Below are 24,966 nucleotides of genomic sequence, written 5' to 3'. Positions count from 1 at the left end.
CACACACACACACAAAGCATAATCAATTATTTGACCTTTCCTGAACCCTGAAAATCACTGAAAGTTTTCATCCATAACATGCTAAACAAGGAGAAGTTGCTATGGCAGCTGTAATAACCAATATTCTGTATTTCAATAAATGAGTGCCTCACAGAACATACTAATGTATTCTAATTTAAAATGTACTGAGGAGCTGCTATTTAAAGAAACAGGAAATGTATTTATTTTGTTTTGTTTGCGTATATTTTTTATAAAAACCTACCCCTTACTTTCACTGGGAGTGACTGTCTGGATTGGAGAGTAGCAAGTGGAAGCTGAAGTCAGGAGAATGAAGGATAGGTTATAGAAGACCTGAAAGACCTCAATTGTGCATGCATGTATAAATTCTGTGTATCAAAATATTCATGGTAAATACCAGTTCCCTTCCCCCGATCGTCTTTCCTCACACAGATGGAACCAAATGTTCAGAATGATAAGCTGTGGAAGCCCAGGTATAAAGGAAACTGTACTTCTAAAACCAAAGCTTCTTTCTTACTAGTAAAGACCCAGTACTAAGAGTTGAAAATTCAGTACGAAGCTGTTGCATTTCAACTTTAAATTGATATAACCAAGCTTTAAGAAATCCTAATAAACTTTGATTTTAACAGAGAAAAACTTCTTTTATTCTTCGAGTCTAAAGTCTAATCATTTAAAGCACTTGTTTTTGGGGGAGATACGCAATGCCCTGTTGAAGCAATGAACTCTTACTAGTAAGCAGTATTACGTGATGATGTTTGCCCTTTCATAGGGATGTTCCATCGGTCACTACGCTAACAATCGCATGAGAGCAAAAAATAAATGCACACCGTCAATACAAACTTCATCAAAAAGGTCATTTCACTATGTTCAGCATTAAATCGTTCGGATTCCCAGAGAATGGTGAATGCTATTGTAGGCTTAATGTATGTTTAAGGTATGCGCATATTAAAACTGTGCTTATAACCGGCCATGTCAAAGGGTTTTACAGTACCTAACGCAGGGCCTTGAACTGTATTGAACCTTTCAAGTGATTAGCTACCCAAAGGCACCAAAAAATAGTTATGAAAAATTTTCAATGTAATTATCAACTATAAATGATACCTGAAAAATCTTACCTCTTTATCTGTTCGAGCCAAGAAGCTATGCTGTACAGGAGGAATTAAATTTTCAACTGCTTTCCCCACATCACTGCGGAATGAGTCGCTAGCTGGAAGGCAACTGAAAGTGAGAAAAACTCAACATTCAATTAAAATGGTCACTGCGTATTTTGTCAGTCCACATGATGCGGGTTTTGACATGAACAAAAAAGTGGTTTTTTTAATTATAGTTAATTTAGCATTAAATTAAATAAGAATGTCATTAAAATATCCTGTTTCAAAAAATAACCCGCCTAATTTTTGTACTGAGAAGTTAAACTGCAACTACTCATCTAACTCAAGAAGCGCTGAGATTTTTTTTTTACCTACACTAATTAAATATTTACACTACACGTGTTTTCATATTTCCAGGTTATACCCCAAATTCAAAATCTTTTGCTTATGATTAAAGTTCTACCTTATTACTTATTGAATACCTGGCAGGAAGTTTGTAAATATAACTTTGCCCATTTTCAGTCCAAATGATCACTTTGTCTGCTGACACAAAGTCACCTCCAGTCCACGTCTGTCCGTTCTCACTGGGGCCGGAGCACAGCAGGGAATAGTCTCCAGCGTCAAACACCTACGAGGAGTAAGAAAGTCACAGTCTAGTCTGCGGTGGAGACAGCAGCCACATTCCAACTTTAAAAGAAAGAAAAAACTTCTAGACTCCATTTCAGCACCTCAGGCCTTTCAAGTTGCCCGTCAGTTAAAGACGTTTTGTCAGTGAGCGAGGGGCAAGGTGACCACGCCTGTAGGGAAACCCCAGGAGGACCCCCCTGGGGGGTCAGACAGCAAAGCAGGACAGGCGGAGCAGGACAGGGCTGCAGGCCGGATCCTCAGCCTGTCTGATCGAGAGAACAACTGTGCTGGGGAACCAACCTCCAGGATGCACAGTGATGACTCCTGTTTTATTTCTGTCCAGTAACATTTCTAACAATTAACTTCCACATCAGAATACCTCCTGATTAACAGGGGAATTACCTCACTTTACCTCTTTACATCAGTGTTCCAAAACTGTAAATGAAAAGTTAATAGACTCAGTTAATTATTTAATAATTCTCACACATGAAAGTCCCTATGATGTCACTAGCCACACAGGCTATTGACCTTCCGGGGCCACTATTCTCAGATGACCCTGAGAGTCACCGCAGGAGGCAAGCAGACAGGCGCTGCTACCCCACTTTACAGGCAGGACCGGACGCAAACAAAGGTTCCATCACCTGCTCTAGGCCATGTGTCCAGTAAGTGACAGAATGAGGACAACAGCCGTGGTCGTAGAATTCCTAGCAGAATGTTCCCGTCTACCATTTTCAATACTTGAAAAAAGTACATTCTACACCGCGAGAAAATTTCCCCAGGAGGAATGAGTAATTCAATAGCCCAGAGTTTTTACTTTATTTTTCTTTAAAGAAAAAAGCAAACAATGACGTTGCTTGTGCAAGAGCCTTGAAATTAGAACAAATCCTAGCTGAATTCACCATGACTTGCTGTAATATCAATATTCATCAGTATATAACATTAGCACTACAAGAATAGCCAAGAACAAGTCCAAGGAAGGATAATAAAGGAAGACCACCCTTCTGCCATATTATCTATTAGAACAAATGATAAAGCTGGAGAAAATAAAACATTATAGCTTTAGTACACAAATAGACAAATCAAGTCAGGGAACAAATTCAAGTGACATAGGAAAAAAGTGTATTACAGAGGCACAAGAATAGAAATACAAACTATTCAACAAATGACATCAGGAACTTGGGGGTGTTTTATCTGGAATAAAAGTAAAATAGTATTTACACCTCACAATTTATATTAAATTAATTCCAGATTAAAGATTCAAAGATATATAAGGTAAAATCATACAAACATTAGGAAACAATAAAAGATTTAAAAAATAAATCTCAGCTTGTGGCAAGCCCTTTTGAACATGTCACAAACTGTTTTATTAGAGGCCATACAATAGGAAATGATAACTTCACCGTATTAAAATTGAAAACTTCTTTACGGCAATAAATACACCAAAAGAAGCCCTTCTGGTGGGTGGCAGTTTCCCCTTAGTGCTGTTTGGTGTGCATGTCTCTGGTGATTAGTGAAGCCAAACACCTTTCTATACTCACTGGCCCTTCAGCTTTCCTCTGATGAAATGTTCTTGTCCATTTTCCTACTAAGTTGTGTTTTCCATCTTGACTTGTGGGAGTTGGTTTTTTATAAGTAATAGTCCAGTTTTCATCATGTGTGTGTATCGTAACTATTTTCTCTCACTGTTGGTGGCCTTTCGCTCTTACGTAAGCATTTAAGAAAAGGCTGTTCTCACATGATTATAAAGTGCATACGATGAATACACACAAGAAAACTAGTATGAGACAGCACCTCTGGGAGAGCAAGGGAAGTACCAGGGGAAACGTGTGGACTTTTCCACATAGTTTATATAGTTTCCACATAGTTTATAGTGTGGACTATAGCCTCTTGCACTGTTTCTTATTACTATTTGCATAAATTTTGAATATTAAGACAAAGGAAGGAATGCACAGAGCTCACCGTAAACTAGGCAGCTGCCAGCTTTTCCTGTCTAACCTTGCTCTGAAACAGTAGAGGTGGCGAGACAACAATAAGATACTGCTGCTCTACTCGTCCCTCTATTACACAGCCTTCCCCTTTAAGGCAGGACAGCCTGGTAGCAATGAGAGCTGCCGCAGTCGGACCACCTGAACTGCAATCCAGCAACTGCACTCCCACCTGAGAACTTGGTCAAGCTACCTATCTTCCCCGATGCCTCAGTTGCCTCATCTGCCAACAGAGAACGTGACAATTCCTACTGTGCTAGGCAGCCTCTAGGACTGCCCTGCCGATCCCCTGCCAGCAGTCACACCCTTGTGAGACCCTCTCCCCCAAGTGGAGGCTGGGTTCTGTGACTGTTTCTAGATGACTGAATGTGGCTGAGGTGATGAGATCTCAAGGTGGGGTTGGTCTTGGCTGCACGATCTCTTCTGCGCTCACTCTGAGGGAAGACAGCTCCCCTGTTGTGACCTGTCCTAGGGAGAAGCCCACATGGCAAGGAACTCCTGTCTCTGGCCAACAGTCAGGAGGCCCTGAGGCCTGCCAAGCCCCATCGTGAGTAAGCTTTGCAGCAGACCCTCCCGGAGGAGCCTTACAAAAATGAAACAGCAGTCTCAGCCAACACCTTGCAGCCTGCAAGAAACCCTGACCCGGCACCCAGCTAAGCTGTGCCCAGACCCTGACCCACAGATGGCCGGGTGATACGTGTATTAGATGAATGATGATATATGTCTGGGCTGTTTCGGAGTACTTTTTGTTATGCAGCATTAGACAATTAATATACCTCCCCTCTCAGTTGTAGGAATCAAATAATACATGGGAAGCTTTGGGACAAGAGGTCAAAGTATGCTGATGCTTTTTCTATTATAAAAATATTAAAGTATGGTACTGTGGAAATAATCTACTCCTTCATAAGCTCTGAAGTGATGAAGGGAGACCTTCCTGACTTCAGAACAGAATGGCGACTGGGAATAATAGTCACCTACAGAGATACAGCAACTTGCAGAAAACGCACTAGGGCTGCTTGTGTTACACTCACGAGACACAGACTAAAACAGTAGCAAAAGCAGAAATTAGATCAATCGAATAATAACCATTAACTGAATCATTCTATAAACAAACAAACAAAAAAAGAGAATAATATATGACCAAACCCCGATACATCAAAATATGACATCAAAATCACATATGAGCCTGGCTGGTGTAGCTCAGTGGATTGAGCATGGGCCTGCAAAGCAGAGTGTCATCAGTTCGATTTCTGGTCGGGGCACATGCCTGAGTTGCGGGCCAGGTCCCCAGTAGGGAGTGCGTGGGAGGCAACCACATGTTAATGTTTTTCTCCCTCTCTTTTTCCCTTCCTCTCTCTCTAAAAATAAATAAATAAAATCTTTTTAAAAAAATCACACATAAATGGCAAATGGTTTAAATATTCTTGCACTGAGTTTTTCCTTACAATTATCCTTGAAAGTCTGATAAACCAACATCTTTTTTTTTATCCTCACCTGAAAACATTTTTTTCATTGCTACTAGAATGCGGAAGGGAGAGGGAGAAACATCGATGCAAGAGAGAAGCATCAATTGGCTGCCTCCCACACGCGCCTGGACCAAAGACTGGACCTACAACCGAGGCATGTGCCTTTTGGTTACAGGGTGATGCTCCCTCCACCCACCTGAGCCACACAGACCAGGGCAAACCGACATCTTGAAGGGTGAAAATACAGCTTCTTACTTATGTTATGATCTTACCCTCCAATATCTGGAGCACACGACCAAAAGTGACCTTTGTGTGAATGCACAGAAAGAGATGCTTTGGCAATTCTGACAATAGATTGGTTTGGATTCCTCCTCAAATATTGGCTCAGTGTCCTGAAAAGAGAACGATTTGCAAAATTTTAGGAATGGCTTGACTGTCAATTAAAATTACTGCACAATAATTAAAAAAAGCAAAAAAAGACATCACTTGAAACGGTCATTTTTGCCCACCATGTGAAAACCGAGGCAGTAAAAAGCGATACGAATACATTATAGAGACGCCGGGGGACAGCCTCCTTGCTCCAGCGCCGTCACTCTAGCAGTAACAGGTGATAACAGTTTTGAGTCAACCCTAATTTCTGTAGCTACACAAGCCTTCACGTTTAAAAATGGCAGATCAATTCATCCAGTTTCTCCCAGATTCAATGTCTGGAAATTCCCTAGCTAAAGGGATTAACACCAATATTGTCAGAAAATTGATCCACCTTTCTCATTAAAAAGTAACAAGGAATGCAAGCCCAAAGGACAGAGATAGAGGACTAAAATTGGCTTTATATACTTTTTGTGATGGTTGGCTTTATTTTTTTTTTCCCTAGAGCAAACTACTTTTTTTTTTTAACTTTTAACTTAAAAGAGAAGCCACTGAGGAAGATCTTATCTCTTCTATATGTTTCTCTACTTCTTATCCTGTGCAATGTCTATTTCTATCCTTGATACAGACAATGTCGACCATCAAAAGTGAAAAAATTAATCCACTTATGGAGACAGTGTTCTAGGAGACCTTCTGTCCTACATCAGTAAGACTATTTAAAACACTAGCTTTTCCCTTCCCCTTTAGGAAAAGAAGGCACACACATATCATTACTGAAACTGCAGACTTCTTAAGGAAAACAGAGAAATTAATTCCAGTCTCATTTGTCTCACCTGCATGCCACTTATGTCAGAGGTAACAATCCACACCTTCAAGATGCCCGTCACTGAGAGGGCTACCACGGTGTCCTCTGGGACAAGAAGGAACAAAAAGTCAAGGTTACAAATATAGTACACTGTTTCTAAATAGTAACATGATTATAATAGTAACATGGAACCTGGTTCGCTTTAATTAAATTGCATAACAGTACGATTAATTGGCATAAAAACATAATTCTGTATTTCATAAAATAACAGGAACTAGATTCTGAAACAAAATACAGATGACCAAAAGTTTGGAATTCAGGGAAAAGCTATTTCTAGCTACTTGAAATTATTTTTTACTTGTAATTACATTTTTAAAAAATTTTTAAAAAAATTCTTGATCACTATGTTAGCAAAGAACTTTTATCTTCAAAATTCATAATTTTGAATTACTTATGATGGATGAGCAGACTCACTTTATCCCTTCGAGGTACTCCCGTTCACCCGCTTTCCCACCTGCCTTGCCTGCCTTCTACACATTTCAATGCACAACGCACCCTCCACAGACTGTGATGGAGAGAACGACATGATGCAGACCTAAATTCACAAGCTTGGGGTAAGAGTGCAATCAAACATACCAGGAACTCTCATCAAACTTAACTGTGCACAATCCCCTTCCTTTGCATGATCCTCACATAAGATGGAAACTATCCCTGTGCCTCTTACAAAAGTGACAAAACCGTGCCCAAGAAATGCACAGGTGGAACTGTGGCGCCTCCCACCATTCCTGCAAGGGGTTAAGATCTCTCCGTCCTCCCTTTCAGAAAATCGCCCACACACTGAGACTGCCAAAAGCTAGTGCCTATTAGAAGGAATGGAAATCATCAAACACTTTAAATCTTAATTCAAACAAAGAATCCTTCATGAAGGTAGAGACAGACCATAAATTATTTATTAGCTATTTCTTAAATAGGAGCATATAACCGAATATGTCAATATGTGATACATTACAGAACTCCACAGTCAATTAAGCCTTAAGCAAGCCGTGGTGCTGCAGTCCCTAGCGGGCACCACACACTGACCTTGTGTTTGGTGGGACCGAATGATACTCATGGAGCTAATCCAGTCTGGAGATATCTTTGATACTAAGGAGTACAACACCTCAAGGCTGGTGGCATCCACGACAAGGATTTCAGGGTAATGGCCATGGCACAACAGCCTTCCTTCTCTCTGATTTCCAACAGAGAACTGATAAAACTGTAAGGAAAAATATTTTAAATGTTCTTTGCAAAGATACCTGATTCACATGCATTCATCAAGCTTGTTCCGAGGCTCATTTTTTTCTGTAATACTTTCAGACATGTAATATGTGGTATATATTACATGTCTATGTACACACATACACACGTTACATTAATATTTCAAAATATCTAACAAATACTATTCTTTTCCTAACACCTTATCCTCCCTTTTGAACTACTTTGGAAATTCATAATTCTCCTTTTTATCCTCCTGAAGCATCAAAAACAGGATAGTTGAATGAATTAATAAGCTATCTAAATAAAATCACATTCACAAATTAAAGCAAAGGGGAAGCTCAGATGGGTCACAAAAATAGTATGAATTTTAGATGAACGGGAATAGGTGGCTATAGGATTATAATTACTAGTCATGATCAAACAAAATTTAGAAGATGGTCAAACACATTACAATCAGAAGCAAATTCTGATGAACCTAAGTGTGTTATTTCAGACTAGAGTGTGAGACGACTTTCTTAACTATTCTCATAGAACACATTCACACTTTGTGGAAGAAAAACAGAAGAAGAACCAACATAATCATGATCGACATGTTACTGCTGCCAAGCATAACTAACTCCGAAGGGTAAGATCGGTTTCCACCCACTGAAGAGCAGAGGAAGAACAACTATCAAAACAAGGCCAACATCTTATCAAAGGACCTTAGCCTCAAAAAGTCATGACTCTCTTTCAAATGATCCCTCTATGAGATTGTTAGAAGGCAAAGACCTCTGACATCCAGGCTACCACTTCCCAAGGATGAGACCTCACAGGAGTCATGCGAGGGCGAGCTAGACAGCACAAAAGGCAGTGCTGTAACCATTCCACAGCTGGGACATCGCTAAGAAACCCAGGGCCAATCTGCTCCCACAGCCGTTAGAACAGCCGTTAGACCTGTTCTCAGAGCTCAAAAGGTATGTGAAGAAATACAACCTTTTTTCCAACATGGAGAACCCTGTATAAAAGGGACAACTGCTCCCACACAAACACTGGTGAGATCATGGAGCACATTTAGTAAGCAGCACTGCTAAAATGCTGAGAGAAGATGCACTAAAATGCAGACCACAGAGTGGGTACCTCTGGGCCTCAGGAGGCTGATTCAAAAAATACGACACACAACCTGGAGGGCCCAGGGACTGCCAGGCCCTCACATATGACAATGTGACCACAGGCATCCTTGACCCATATAAGGGGAGGACGTGCCCAGGAGCAAAGGATGGGTGCAGAGAGGCAAACTTGGTCATCGATCATCCAGCACCAGCCAGGAGAGACACATGCACTGCAGCCACCAGAGAAGAGGCCTCCCCTGAGGGTGGAGGGCATTTTACCAGACCTGCCTGCCCACCTTTGGCTTTGAAGCTCAACTCCCAAACAAATGAACACTAATTTGGCTTCTTAGACATTTTGATACTGGCAAAGAAAGTGTCCTGAGTAGAGAAACAAGGTTCCTAAATATTAAAAAGGGATGCCCCCACATGATAATCTCCTACGTTGGCATTTTGCTGGACTTCAGAAAGGGCAAGTCACCAAGGTTTACCTTGTGTATAAAAACAACTCGCTTCTGCACCTGGGAGGCTGCAGATCACACAGGAAACAATTGTCATGCACCAGTGAACCTGCAAAAAGCATCTTCTCCTTAGAGATGGCTGCCAATTTAATTGCAGAAGGCCTACCACAGGATCTGATAAACAGTAGGCACTGAAAAAATGCTGAATAAATAAAGATAATTCTTCCTAAAATATAACCAAAAGCTTTTCAATCACGAGGTTAAGCAACCATCAAAATACTTATATGCAATGAATTCAATACATTTATATATAATTTTTCAATTAAAGTGACCTAAAAAGTCAACGACTCTCCTAGTCCTTTTCTATGAACCTTGATGGTTCTTCATGACAGAAAATGAATAATGAACGCCTTTTACATAAAAAGCATACACCCTAACAGCATTGAAAAGGAATGTTTCCACAGGCCTTTGCCTTTATCGTGCTCATCGCCACCTCCCCCACAGACATTTCCACTGCTTTTCTAATCTGGGCTGGCACAGAAGGTTTTCCCTGCAACAAGCGGCCGAGTCGGTTTCATTTCAGGGAGGCAGCATGACAGAAAGAACAAGTGCCTCCAGTCGGAGAAACCAGATCCGGGGTCCTGGCACCAGGAATGGCTCTCTGAGAGACTGGGTCAAGTCCCTTAACCAGCCTGGGTCTGCTTCCTTATGCGCAAAACGACACACTCCTATTTAATTAGAAAGGACGTGGGAAGGACCACATGAAACACCACACAAGAAATGCTTATGCAATATTTGCTCAGAAAATGTGAGTTCTCTTCTCTCTCCTTCCCCATTATGAACATAAATCATTTTCTATATGCTTGTAATTTTCCGTACACTTGACACAGTAAATGATGAGTGAATAGAAGCACAAAGAACCTGACAATTACGCAAGAGTAAGAAAGAATACTTGGAATGTAAGTCAGAAGCCATAAGTTCCCGTGTAAATTCCTGTGCAAGCCAGCCATGTGAAGTGGTCATTTCTCGTACAGAGTGGGAGAGTCAAAAAACATACCTAAGCGCCAACTACAAACATGCAAAAGGATACGATTCGCAAAGCCATTTTTGTGTCGAGCGTGAATGGAACCACAAAGGCTTTGGCAAGAGAGAATCCCCTTATTTGGGGTCTAGGTGACTCACCCAGCTGGCTGTCCCTTGGGTAACAGCAGAGCCAGGAGGAGCACAGCCGCAGTGGCGACCGGCGGACTCTCATCTGCCCCCTTCAGGCTCCTCTGCTACCCCTCCCCCACGACGCCTGCTACACCATAGTATGAGAGATACTTCCACTACTCTATTCTGTCTTCTTGTCGCTCCCCCCGTTTTTCACATAGAAATACAGCTCGACGTTTAAAACCCTGTTTCAATCGAATGCCTGTAATAACTGCGCTGACTCGGGCAGTTACAGAAACAGACGCTCACCTGGATGCCGGTGTGTGTGCAGGCCAGTTTTGTAAATTCGATGCACCTGCCGTCACTCACATCCCAGAGACACATCTCCCTATAAAGCAAAAAAACAATAGCAAACTTTAAAATGGAGTTTTAAAAGCACTGCTCAGCTCTGTCACAGTGGTATAAGAGTAATCTTCCATTAAAACTGATATACTTCATAAAAAGGAGTACATACTCATTACTGGTATTCATCGAAAATGCTGGTCCTCCCCACTCACCATCCCAACCTCCTTTCCAACCCGCCCACCCCACCGTGGTCCGCATTGTGCCTGAGCACTTGGCAGGATCGCACTTCCGGCCCCCCTTTGGTTGGAGGAGTACCATGAGTGGTTCTGGCTAGAGCTGATGCAAGGCCCTCCAGAACTTTTTCTGTCCTCTGCCTTCATCCCAGATACTGGCTGATTCAGACAGTGGTTGCTCCCTCCACCTCAATCTCAAAGTTAGGATAACAACAAAGCAGAGCAGAGCCCCAAGTGATATGTTGGGGTGGGGGAGAGTGACAAAAACAAGAATTAAACTTCTAATTTATAGCTCTGAAATGGTTATCAACAGAACTATAAAACTTAGCACCCCAAAAAACAAATAAAAATAGAGTTAAAATTCTAAACCTTTTCAAATTAAATATAATATTCCAGTTTTGATTCTGTTTATTGCATAAGTTTTATTAAATGTATAGAGACAGAAAAGCTTACATGTCAAACTAAGGACACAATATTCAAAACCAGAAATGCCAATATCTTCCTTCTCTTTAAGAAAAATAAACTTATATGCCCTTTCCTATGTCTCACATGGCAAGAAACAATTTTTTCAAGAAAAGCTCAATCTATTTAGACTGTGTATTCTAATATGAGTCATCCTTGAATTGACCAAAAAGTCCTATATTTTTACCTGATGCTGCCTCTTCTCGTTCCAAATGGTTACACAAGGTTCTTTTCAAATTCATAAAATTATGGAGAGAGTGGAGGACACAACTTAAATACTTATCTTTCAGTTCCCCAACTCTCTTCAATAACACATTGTGTAAATGTACAATTTTCTAAGCACCAAAACAGTTTTTAAACTTCCGTACACTCTGCACCCTATGACTACTGTCCGATGATCTCTCTCTCCAAAAGCAAGTTACGTTCTGAGGTTTAGGAACATACGTGGTTACACTAGTGTATTAGTATACATCAGCATAACTATATGATCTTTTCTATGGCTTCTTCTCCCAAACTGATGCTAGCGTAGCATCAGGTTTTTAAAAACTCTCGGAGTTGTCCGCCAACTCAACAACGATGCCAGGAGGAATGCTCAGCTTCAACTTTTATGGTACTCTGAGTTTCTCAAAAGCGAGGCAAAGGCATAATAAATTATAATAAGAGTATCACAAAAATCACTAATAAAGATGAAATGCACAGTTTTAAAACCACATTTTCAAATGTCTTTAAGTTTAAACAACTCAAGAATTTATTTAAGACACAAAAGAAAAACACTTCCCTGCTCACTACTACACTGGTACTACCTGCACTGAAGACTTGTGAGGACACAGTGAGTAAGAAAACACTCACCCACTCGCAGACGCACTCACAATATATTGTTTATCACTGGAAGCACACGCTTTAGACAAACAGGTGATTGAAGCCGTGTGACCAAATAACAGTGCTCGAGGATTAACCTGGAAATACACAAATATGTTGATATGAGAACCAAATTTTTAAAAACTAATCTTTTTTAGGAATCCAGTTAAATATTCATACAAATATAAAGATACAGATTGGAGAAGAACTGCTCAGAATACAAAAAAACTAAGAAGAACAAAACAGTGACTCCCATCTATTTAATGCTCCCAGTCCCCCTGCCAAGTGGTCCTGAGACTGCATTGGAACACCAAGAGGGGACATTACTTGCCCAGTATCTTACAGCGTGATGGAGAAAGGATTCACACCAGGATGTAGGTGTTAAGCTCTAAGCTACAGTATGCTGAGAAACCAGGTCAAGAATGTGAATTAGCATTTAAACCATTTAACCTCACTTATTTTTTAAATAATAGCTTCCTTGATCTAAAGCACATTTGGAGTATCTAGACTGACATCCCCAAATAGAAAAAAAAAAAAAGAAAAGAGGACAGGCACCCTCCCAAATGTCAACATGAACTCTCAGGAACTAAGAATGACCTTCACAGGCTAATGGCTTAGTGACATAGTGCCTCACAGAAAGAAGTGCCCAAAGTCACGCAACTACACAGAATTTCCCCGATTCTAAAGCAGTCTGACAATCCGCTCCCAAATTGAGCCACTTTGTACCAGACTGCATGTTATTAATTCAGGGCCTCATGTTATTTGGGGAGTATTTTTAATTAAATATTTAATACATACAAATAATAATTGTAACACATAAGATATAAAGAATGTATTAAATAACTACCTACTCAAGATCTAGTTACAAAAATAGAATGACTAGTACTTTTAAAGCCTCTTTGTACCATTAATGGTGTTCTTCTGGCAGCCAATTTATCCTGGTAGGAAACCTACACTGTTCAAATTAAATGTTACTGCATGGGAAGAGTGCTGAGATTGTTCTACAGTTCTGGTACATGACAACCGGAGAGAGTTTCCAAAGCAAATTCATCTCAGCCATCCTTTGCATTGTAATTGAGAGGAAAGTGTAATCATTATTTGTGGTTAGAATAGGCCTAGAAAGTTCTCTCATATATCCAAAGTTTTCTCATATATCCAACCTGGCCTCTTTGCAAATACTCAGTGTTCTTCCACTGCAGAAAAAGCTCTTAATTCTTTAATGTCTCTCAAGAAAAATCAAATTTACCAATAGTTAATTTTACATCTTGTGTTCATGGCTTTGCTGGAAAATACCGTTTTCAGCCATAATAGGGTAACTAGAACTGGACTTTACTCCCGCCAGAATCCAGAAAATGAACAAAAATATTGGCATAAAGTATAAAAAGTCACATGGTCACCTCAATAGAGGCAATAAAAGCATTTGACAAAATTCAATATCCTTTCTTGACTGAAAACTCTACCAGAGGTGTCCAACCTGTGGCCCGCAGGCTGCAGGCAGCTCAGATGGCTATGAATGTGGCCCAACACAAAATCCTAAATTTACTTAAAACATCATGAGACTTTTTTTTTGTAATTACATGTCGCAACGCATTTAGAGTGTGGCTCAAGACGGCTCTTCTTCCAGTGTGGTCCAGAAATGCCAAAAGGTGAGACATCCCTGCTGGGTACAGAAGGAGTATACCTGGACATAACAGAGGCCATACGTGACAAGCCCACAGCTACCATCGTGCTCAACAATGAAAAGCTAAAAGCCTTTCCACTAAGACCTGGAACATGATAAGGATGTTTACTCTTGCCACTTCTACTCAGTAAATTATTGGAAGTCCTAGACCAAGCAATTAGTCAAGAAAAAGAAATAAAAGGCATTTGAATTGGAAAGGAAGAAGTAAAATTGTCTGTTTGCACATGACATGATCTTATATAGAGAAAATCCTAAAGACTTCACCAAAAGACTGTTAAAACCAATCAACGAATTCAGATAAGTTGAAGGATACAAAATAAACATACAAAAATCAGTTGTGTTGCTACACATTAATAACAAAATCTCTGAAAGAGAAATTAAGAAAGCAATCCCATTTGTAATGGCATCAAAAAATAAAATACTTATGAAAAACATTTAACCAAAGAGGTGAAAGACCTGTATAGAGAAAATTGTAAGACAATCATGAAAGAAATGGAAGACAACAAGTAAGTGGAAAGACATCCCACATTCTTGGGTTGGAAGAATTAACATTGTTAAAATGTCCGTGCTACCCAAAGCCATCTATACATTCAATGCAATCCTATCAAATTTCCAATGGCATTTTTCACAGAAATAGAAAAAAATTTCCTAAAATTCATATGGAACCTCAAAAGACTCCAAACTGCCAAAGCAATTTTAAGAAAGAAGAACAATGTTGGAGACCTCACACTTCTTGATTTCAAGCTGTATTATAAAACTCTGGTAATCAGAAGAGTATGGTGCTGGCATAAAAACAGACACATTGACTAATGGAAAAGATTGATTGTAATACAGACACCTATCCACAAATACATCAATGCCTAGTATCAATGCTAAATCACAATTATAATCACAATTATAAAATCAAAGAAGTTATAGAGGAAATAAGCATCAATATTATTAATCCACAGAAAAAATAAAATATGGCATATTACATTTACACCTCTTATTTATATTTCACCATATTCCATAAAAATTTATGTCATAGTTATTAACTAAACATTTTCACATATAATCAGTACAAAGAAGTATCATGAAATAATCTATTCAAGTGATTCACAAAGACTGTCCATCTTCAAAGACCACACAGCTCAAAGTGACAGATATCAAGTTATCAGTGGCAATACAGGATGAGTAGAATAAAAAGATGTGATGTATCAGTTCTTAAGAGTAAACAGTAGCACCAGCGTTCCAATCCGGGGCCTTGAGGCTAGCTAGTGCTACAGTTGGCCATCATTCAGCACTCCTCTTTTTTTAATCCCCTTTAGCTGTTTTTTCTTTCCTTTCTACGACTGAGATGCTATACTTAGCATTTATTAAATAAATTTTATTACGTGCAAGCACTGTTAGAGCATTCCTCCAAAGAATCCTTGACACAACCTTGTGTGGCAGGCTGTATTTTAGACGTGGCAGAAACAAACACACACACACACAAGGGGAGACTTAGGCACAAAATTGGTTAATTGCCCAAAGTCACACAACTACATACCAGAGAAGCCAAGAGTCAAGCCGCGTGCCTGCTTTCAAAAGCTACTGTAACATTTACTTCTTTCATCCACGCCATGGATGACACAGCCCTCTGCACAGATCTGCTTCCCCACTAGAAGGAAAGCTTCATGCAGATAAGAACCAGTCTCATAAATACCCAGCAACTTCACAGGCAGTGAAGCTTTACACATTTTGCATATAAAACACAGTATCTCCATCAACAGGTTTCCTCCTTTACTCTCATCATCTCTCTAGGTACCCATAAATCTGTAGCACATTGCTGTTTCTCTCCCTCACTCTCTCTACCTCCCTTCTTCTCTCTCTCTCTCTCACTGTGTTGCTGATTCATATTTAGTTTGCTATCAGTTCTGAAGGCGTATCACATTCTACAATACTCATCTGCAGCTACTTTGCAACTTATTAACCTAGCTAGCCTTTACATGTTATCCAAATGTGTGGATCATTTTTCTAGTTGGCAATTTCACACTAGGTGTATCCCTGAGAGCAACGGAAACATGTCCACGCAAAAACTTGTACACAAATGTTCACAGCAGCATTATTCAGTATGGCCAAAGGAAAAACCACCCAAATATCTACCAACTGATAAAAAGACAAATAAACGCAGTACACCCATACAAATGGAATATATTTGGCAATTAAAAGAAATTAAATATTGATACATGCTACAACATGAATAAACCTGGAAAATACTATGCTAAGTGAAAAAAGCTACTCACACACAAAAGAAACCCCGTGTATTACATAATTCCATTTATATGAAATGTCCAGAATCGGCTAACCTATAATGATAAAAAACAGATGAGTCCTCACTGGTGTGTCTCAGTGGATTGAGCACTGGCCTGCGAACCAAAGGGTGGCTGGTTCGATTCCCAGTCAGGGCACATGCCTGGGTTGCAGGTCAGGTCCCCGGTTAGGGGCCTGTGAGAGGCAACTGATCTATTTATCTCTCGCACATTGCTGTTTCTCTCCCTCTCTTTCTCCTTCCCTTCCCCTCTCTCTAAAAATAAATAAATAAAATCTTAAAAAAAAAAAAGCGCAAGAGATGTTTCAAATACTCACTTCCAATTCTACTGAAAGATCCCAGAGACATATCTGGCCATCGTGGCATCCGGTTACGACCGTGGCCCCGTCGTCTGTTAAAAGTACTGCTGAGATGCAATGTGTTGGTGCTCTGCGACCCCAAAGAACAATGGGTAGAACAAGGCTGTTTCCTGCCATTGTGTTTTTGAACCTGGAAATGTGATCAGAATAATGCCAAATATTACAAATGCATATGATACATTTTTATTATGCAGCCAATTTAAACTCCCAAAGCCTAAGAATTCTTCTAAACATTATATGTATAAAAAATATAGTTATATACAAAAGTATATGAAATCTCATTTTTATATATATAAAATCTAATTAAAATCTCAATTAATCCTCCCAACAAATCATGCAGGATGTACTATGTCAATCCTCTTTCACAAATAAAGACACGGAGTCATAAGGAGTCACAAAGTGAACAGTGAAGTAATGGAGCTTTAATGAGAACCCAGGTGGCCTGACTGCAGAACCTTCGGCATGACTCTGCTATGCTGCCGATGACAAGTGAGGTCTCCAAATCTTTCTAAGTCCCCAAACCAGTAACAACTGTCAAGGCCAAGAAACACTCCAAGCTGTTTCACAGTTCTAAACATCGAAAAGAGTGTGTTCAATGAGAAACTCAACCACATTTACCACAAACCCATTACGTCTCAAGGTCATGAGGGCCTTTTGTGAACCTTGAGGGAAAAAGAATTTCTCTTTCAACTCCTTTCTGCATAATAAAAATTTAGTTCTGGTATAAATACCTAAATACTAGTTCAGAGACGCCAGAGGGAAATGAGGACTGGAGTGACCGACAAGGCTCCGCAGAAAACAGGGGGCTGTCAGGTCTTAGGAGGCACTGAAGAGGCGTGGTGGGGGGGTGGGTGCGGGGAACCTATAGGCCTGATGGTGGCCAGTCAAAAGAAATGTCACAGTAGTGATTTTTTTCTACCCAAGATTTTTAGGTGACAACAAAAACATGTGCGTAACTATGGACTCTTTAGAATGCTGACGCTGTCCCAAGATATTTTCAGTAACACTCAACGGACACTTTCTGTAAAAGAAACTAGCTTGACAGCCACGGTCTAAATGCTAGATGCTTTCAGCAAATGTCGTTTCTTTAAAGTACTACCTACGCTTCTTAAACAAAAAATAAAAAATAAAATCTCTTTTAAATAAGAATAATCACTAGAAAATCAGGCAAGTAAAAAAATTATGATTGACATTGGAATGTTACCAAAAACAATGTATATTGCATCTTTTATTTTTTGTTAGACACATGGCTTTCATTCATTTTCGCCCCCAAAGCTACCTTTTCGCTCTAAGTAAAAAGTATACATTTTTTATAAAATCCAAGTTTAGTTCCTATCCATAAAACCCTGTATGCATCATGCTCACCATTTCATAAATGACCGTGACACTCACCACTACTTCCGTGTCTCTGTTTGATATCAGAAAATGGAACAAAGCACCGAACCAACTTCAGCAAACTTGGTACAGCATGTTCCTGGCTGCGTAACACATCTGACAATGATTTTCTCAAACTGAGAATCTGGAAGGAGTTCCTGTTTCCATGGTGACAGCACCCAAAGAAGATGCCTCTCAATTAACAAGCTCACAGCACCAGACCCAATGCAGTGAGATCTGCGAAGAACACTGTTCTCCAGGTTCTTGAGGACACACAGCCAGCGCCTGCTGCCTGGTGTGAAGAGAGTGCACACACGAAGAGTCGGGACTAAGGGGTGTGTGTGCTCTAGAGACATGGGCCTGCTCTGACGCTCCAGGCAGGAACATCCCGGTGTTCAAGTACAGGCGACTCCAGAAAACCTGGCAGAGCAGTGCATTGCACAGCCCTTAAAACAAGTGAAAACAATCATCCATAACATGATAAAGGTATAGCTTATGTCATTAGAAAACACACTGGTCTCTAACTCAGCTTCTCCAGAAGCTAAAATAATTACAAAGATTGAAGAAAAAACTAATCCGCACATCCTCACAAAAAATCAAGAACTGACAGTCAACCAGAATCTGAGAGTTCTCATTAAAGGCAATTAAGGATCTTTGTTAGGGATTGGATTAGTTTTCTAGAGACGCTGTGACTACAAACTGAGTGGCTTAAACAACAGAATTTTTGTCTCACAGTTCTTGAGGCTGGAAGTCCAAAATCAAGGTGTGAATGGGCAGGTAGGGCCAGTTCCCTCTGAGGGCTATAAAGAAGGGCCTGTTCCAGGCTGCTCTCCGTGGCTTGCAGAAGGCCACCTTCCTGCTCACCTGGCATTCTCCCTGTGTGCATGTCTGTCTCCCACTTTCTCCCCCCTCCTTTTTTAAAGATTTTATTTATTTATTTTAGAGAGAGGGGAAAGAAGTGAGAAAGAGCGGGAGAGAAACATCAATGTGTGGTTGCATCTTGTGCACCCCCTACTGGGGACCTGGCCTGCAACCCAGGCACGTGCCCTGACTGGGAACTGAACCAGCGACCCTTTGGTTCGCAGGCTGGCGCTCAATCCACTGAGCTACACCAGCCAGGGCGTGCTTTCCCCTTTTTATAAGGACATCAGTCCTATTGGATTAGGACCCACCTGATGACCGCATTGTAACTTGACTACTTTTATAAAGACCTAAAGAAGGTTACATTCTGAGGTATGGACTTCAGCATATGGATTTTAGGGAAAAACAATTCAACCCATAACAGGAATATATCCTTTTAAAAGAACATAATCTAAAATTCATTAATTATCCAAAAAGCAATTTCCCTTAGGAACTAATGATAAAGAACTACACTCCCTCTATTTCCAGGGGCTCACAGTTAACTGTTTATCTGAGAAATAAGGTAAGAAGTTCTGTCTAACAAAGGTAAGGAGTTACCACCTTACATTGTGTGTGTGTGTGTGTGTGTGTTTGGGGGTGGATGAAAAGACCAAAATCCAAAGTTCACTGCGGTATTTCCAAGGAAATTAGACTGCGAAAACTAACCTGTCCGGACTCCAAAATACAGACACACACATACACACACACACGCGGGCGCACACACACACCGTGTACTATTTCTTGGTTGGTCTATGAGAACAAAAAAGCCCTACACAGGAAGTGTCTGTTAGGTGATACATTTAAAAGGTAATAATCAGAAATGAAGCTGCAGTGGGAACTATGACAACCAGTCGCTGATATTCACTTACTTTACCCCTGGGATTAGGGTAGTTCCAGTGAAATACAGAAGAAACAGAAACTTCTACACAAATAATAATCTATCGAAAGGGCATGGTGGCCAACTGGAAGGTGGTATTGAAAGACACGGGGTAATAAGGTTTCAGATCCGGCTAGAGAGGGGGAACAGAGAGTCTCATTTAGAGGACTCACGTGGAGAAGTGGATCTGTGGTCTCAGAACACGCTTGTTATTAACAGGGCGTTAAACCAGGGTGGGGAGCGGGCTGTGGGGAAAGGGGTTTGGGAAACGTTCAGAGGCTGAAGGCAGAGAACACCGTCCAGGGCACTGGGCCACTGGCTCCGCCATCTCTCCCCAGACACGGGTCTGTCCTTGCTAAGCTGCTGCATTAGTTCAAACAACAGGAGGGCTCAGCCTTCACAAACACTCCTCTAACTTCAGATTAAGTGTTTTGTTGCACGGGAAAAAGAAACTTCCTAGTCGTTTAAGGCCTAGGGCCATGGTTTTTGAGTTCTGTTACATATACACTATTCCTAATTGCATGTGCAAATATACTACACACCCAACGTGTAGAAGAAAAATATCACCACATTACGCACCACATTTGATTTCGTCTTTGGTCATTAGTTCTAGAACAGTCACACCTCATTTTTCTTCATATTAACTTAAAAAAACAAAAGCAAAACCAGCCATTTGTAGCATGGCCCACATTTTAAACTTGGCTTATATGTTTGTGGTGTCATTAACCTTGTTCCTCTCTCTCTTGGTTTTCCTATACACTGGAGGTTAGAGCCCAAGGCATCTTTAGGTTCCAGGGAAACACTGTGGCAAGACTTGCGTAGGTGCTGATGCACGGGGCACTTCACATGCATCTCTGCATGTTAATGTCACGTTGCCGCACACTGCTTGATTAGGGTAGTGACTACCCTAACCACTATTCCACTATTTTTTCCCCTTTAAAACTGTCAGTCACCTACGGAGTGACACCCTGATGAGCCCATCCTGTCCTGCAATATCCCCTGGGATACAAGTATCCCATGTGGTTTCTAAAAGCTATAAAACAGTTAAGATTACAAGTGGTGTTATGAAAAATCTCACATCAGATCAATGTTAATTTCTCTACATTGCTTTTCTTTTTTTGAGCTTGTGATTTTTCTATTACCTTTTAGTTCCCTTCTACGCCCCTCCCCCCAGTCACCACACTGGTGTCCATGCCCATGAGTCCTTTTTCTCTTTTGCTCAATCCCTCCACCCCCTACCCTCACCCCCACCACTAGCTGTCATCTCGTTGTCCATACATTGCTTTTCTAACTCTCAAATGCAAAAGATTTTCTGTCCCCGAACACAGGCGTTTTCACAGGAGAGTCAATGTCATCTTGGTCTGTGTATTTCCTGTGCCCCAGGCAGCCTCCTGAGACTTGCAGACAGAAACAAATTCAAATTCTCTCTCGAGAATAACCACACGTGAACAAAAGGAGACCTACACTACCCATCTACCAACGGGGAATATGAAAAGCAGTGACTACACACTACAGAGCGAAATAAACTTGCCATGGTTGCAATAAAAGAAGAAAAAATTTTAAGGTTTATTCAAACTGTCAGAGAACATTCCAACATCATTTGTCAAAAGAGCATGTTCAAGACAAATTTACAGTAAAATATGATGAAATGTTCCTTATGATTATGAATTCTCTTTGTGATTGTGCTTTTGCTACCATTTTATTGGAGACACGAAAAAAAAATGGAATCAGATAATAAAAGCTTTATTATAATGCAATGAGGTAGCTAGGCCATCAAATGTCCTGAGGAAATGACTGAGCCGCTTCCTTAGAACAAAGCGTTTCTGGAATTAAGAGAGTTGTGAGGGACACAACCTTCTGAACACGAAACTTGTCATTAAATTGACAAGATTACACTTTCTTATTTATTTGGTTAAGAAATCTACTCCCAATGAACTGACATTTTAGGGCTGCTTTGTAAAAGGAAGTCCCGACATTCAGTTTCAAAAGGACATGTGGAATGAGCAGATGGCAAAAGGAGACTACACTTATTTCTTATTGCTAAGCCAGCCCCGAGCACAGGAAAGCCAGGGTTTGAAGCACTGGAGAGCTATCTGGTCAAAAAAGAATCACAGTTTTTACAGTGATTCATAGATTTGGGGGCATGTTTAAAATTCCTGCAGCTGCCATTAGGATATGTGAACCCTTCTTATGCTCTGTCACCTGCCTCAATTTCAAGAGGTACTGATTAAGCTAAAGGCAAGCTGTGCCCACTTGGCCCCTACACTTTAGGGAGAACAGGTCCCAATCGTAGAACCAGCTTCGACTTCACCTCCCCACCCACCTCTATTCTCACCTGCATTTCCAATCATTCCCACTTCTTTCCTTCACACTGCCATCAAAATTCTAAATTGAGCCCTGGAGTTTCTCGTTGTTCATAAATTAAACTACCCAGGAGAAACACACATGCTTTCCCGTACAGGAAATTGAATCTGTCATAATATCCCAGGGATCAGTAAGGTGTGCTGGCTGAGCACGAAGATTTGAAAACCACACTGGCTAGGGAAAATCCTAGCTTGCCCATTCAGTAGCTGGAAACCTTGAGGAAATATGTAACACCTTTCCAAGTCAGAATGTTCTCATTTGTAGCATTCGCCTCCCCCTTGTATAGAAACTACAGAAAATTTTCTGCCTGTCAAAAACCACTGCTGACAAGGCCACCAATAACCTCCCCACTAGTAAATCCAGTGTCAATCCTAAGCCACATCTTTCCAGAGTCACCAGCCGCACTGGGCGGAGTTCATACTCCATCTTCCTCAAAACACTTCTTCACTTGGCCTCCCTGTCTTCTCACTTTCCCGCTATCTCTCTGGCTTTAGTCTGCAGTTTTCTGGGGTTTTTTTTTGGGGGGGGGGTGACCTTTAAATGTTGGACTTCTATTTTTGGCAACTGCCCCCTGCCCAGTGACCTCACCAAGTGTCAGGGCTTTACATGCATCTACAGATGTCAATGGATACATCAGCAATCCCCCCTTTATGGCTGGGGCTCTCTTCTGAACCCCAAACTCACACGTCCAACTTCCTATTCAACATCTCCATCTGGATAGCTAATAAATTTCTCAACTTGGCATGTTCAGAAGTGAGACCCCGGGGGGTCTTCTTCCCCAATCCAGCTCCTACCCCACAACCTGCCCCATCTCAGTCAATGGCAACCCCATCTCTAGAGCGCCACGGGCCAAAATTCCAGAATCATTCTTGATTCTTCTCTCACCCACACATTCTACATTCCGATCCACCAGCAAACTCTGCTGGCTACACCTTCAAAGTACATCCAGAGCCCAGTGACTGCTCCTTACCTTCGCTGCGGCAGCCCATTCCAAACCCCAAGCATCTCCCACCAGGAACGACACGACAGCCTCCTAACTGGTCTCCCTATGTCCACGCTTGTCCCCTTATAGTCACGACATGGCATGAAGAGTGATGCTATTAAAATGAAATCACCCACGTCACACATTAACTTAGAGGCTCTCTGTGGCTTCCCGTCCCACTCAGAGCAGAAGGCAAGCTCTACACAACTGCTTCCCCTCCATGAACGAGGCTGTTGTTCTCTCCCTTCCTTGCTCTTCTCCACCCACTCTGATTCTTGGTTTTCTTCCAAGACACCAGGCAGGACCTCACTTCAGAACAGTGTCCCCCACACTGCTTCAGTGCACAGTCCCTCAGCTCCTGCAGGTGTCTGCTGAAGTGTCCTCTCGTTGAGGCTTTTCCTGCCCGTGAGGAACTGCAAAACCCACCACCGCAACAGCATCTTACTGTATTCCTCCAGAGCACTTACAACCGCTTGACATACCAAACGTTACTTCTTGTTTGTCTCTGCCACGATAACATAAGCTGCCCGAAGGCGATGGTGTGTGTTTGTTTTGTTCTGTACAGTACTCCCTGGGGCCAGGACTCCTGCCACAGAACGGGCACCCAAATATTGGGTGAATAAACGAACAAAGTAATAAAGTATCTTTGCCTTGCCTTAAAAAATGTGGTACCCATTAGCAAAATGCATCTTGATTTTACATGCTTTGTTTTTCAGGGAAGAGTTGCTTATCAATTTTTCTATAATAATGGTAACGCTAATGTCTCCTCAATCAAGTCTATTAACATGGTAATTGTTTTTCCCCAGCTGAAGGTGTTGCTGATGTCCCAGCCCCCTCCCTTCTATCTGTGACACATCCACCTTAGGATCTTATGAAGCACATTGGCGGGCATGGTTTACTTTAACTAATCACTGCTCTACTCACTAAGGCCTCTTAATGAATCACAAACTGTTTATGAAACTAAGTAAAGTGATATTTTATTTGCGTAAGTTTTTCACTCCCACTAATTGTGATTTTCACTTCTTTGTACAATGTTTGAGGTATTTAGGAGGAAAAGGAGTGCCTTTAAGGAAGACAGTCAAATAAAGAGCTTGAATGTGAGAACGGAAGGTAATCGGCACACTATCAATCTGTTGTTGCCGCCATGTATTAGCTACCAACATGCAAAGCAATACATATGTGCTAAACACTAGTAAAATATCTTCATCGAGCTTGCAAGTTCATAAATTACAACTGCTAGGTTGAATGGGTGGCGGTGGCTAAACAATCGTGCATTTCCAGCGATTTTCCATTCTGAAAGAGCCGACAGAACATAAGCCTTCGAACTTCAGAAATTTTCTCCATCCTCACCTGACCAAGTGCCCTTACACCTCATTGTTCCATCCTTTATGGCTCCCGCATCCTAAGCAACTCTCAGCCAAAATAAACCAACATTTTCATGAAACATCGCCAAAACATTTTGCAACAGATGTCTAATTTTATTTAAAATATGTAACACTTTGTGAACATAAAATATATGTTCTTTAACAGAGAAGAAAAGATGCCACTTGCACAGGGACGTTCTGGGTGCCGCCGTGATGCAGGGGCTCTCCCTGCAGGATCTCTGTGCTCTAGTCCGCACAGTTGCTTTGAGTATCATACAGATCAGGACCGAAGAACCCCACGCATGGAGCCCAATGTCTGAGTGAGCATCACTGTTACAGTGTCCGTAAGGAGGAACATACGATGTCTGCTTATCGACGGCCGGGTTTCACTAGGTCACGCATGTGCTCTCATATGCTCTCACATATGCCCCGCCTGTGAACAATGCCATGCGTGCATGTAGGATGACTAACTCTTCAGGAAGTGCCACCATGAAATGGACAAAATGGGGGCAGCTTACAAACCTCACCGACCCCACACTCCAATCGTCAAGTTTATCTGTC

General features: G+C 41.2%; 1 protein-coding gene across 3 annotated transcripts in view; it reads right to left on the bottom strand.

Moving 5' to 3' along the window:
* The window catches only part of WDR7 (WD repeat domain 7), a 287,924-nt gene that overhangs the window by 256,577 nt on the left and 6,381 nt on the right, over positions 1–24,966 (bottom strand). For all 3 annotated transcript variants that reach the window (XM_024580302.4, XM_024580299.4, XM_024580301.4), the window contains exons 2-9: positions 16,503–16,674; positions 12,206–12,312; positions 10,626–10,704; positions 7,442–7,616; positions 6,390–6,466; positions 5,460–5,579; positions 1,592–1,737; positions 1,134–1,236 (exon numbers count right to left, since the gene is read on the bottom strand). In XM_024580302.4, the coding sequence (XP_024436070.2) occupies positions 1,134–1,236; positions 1,592–1,737; positions 5,460–5,579; positions 6,390–6,466; positions 7,442–7,616; positions 10,626–10,704; positions 12,206–12,312; positions 16,503–16,661 (966 nt within the window). In that variant the 5' untranslated portion in view covers positions 16,662–16,674. The remainder of the gene's footprint in view (positions 1–1,133; positions 1,237–1,591; positions 1,738–5,459; positions 5,580–6,389; positions 6,467–7,441; positions 7,617–10,625; positions 10,705–12,205; positions 12,313–16,502; positions 16,675–24,966) is intronic.

Source organism: Desmodus rotundus, chromosome 10 (assembly GCF_022682495.2).
Source record: "Desmodus rotundus isolate HL8 chromosome 10, HLdesRot8A.1, whole genome shotgun sequence".
Classification (NCBI taxonomy): domain Eukaryota; kingdom Metazoa; phylum Chordata; class Mammalia; order Chiroptera; family Phyllostomidae; genus Desmodus; species Desmodus rotundus.
This window is presented reverse-complemented; position numbering and strand designations above follow the sequence as displayed.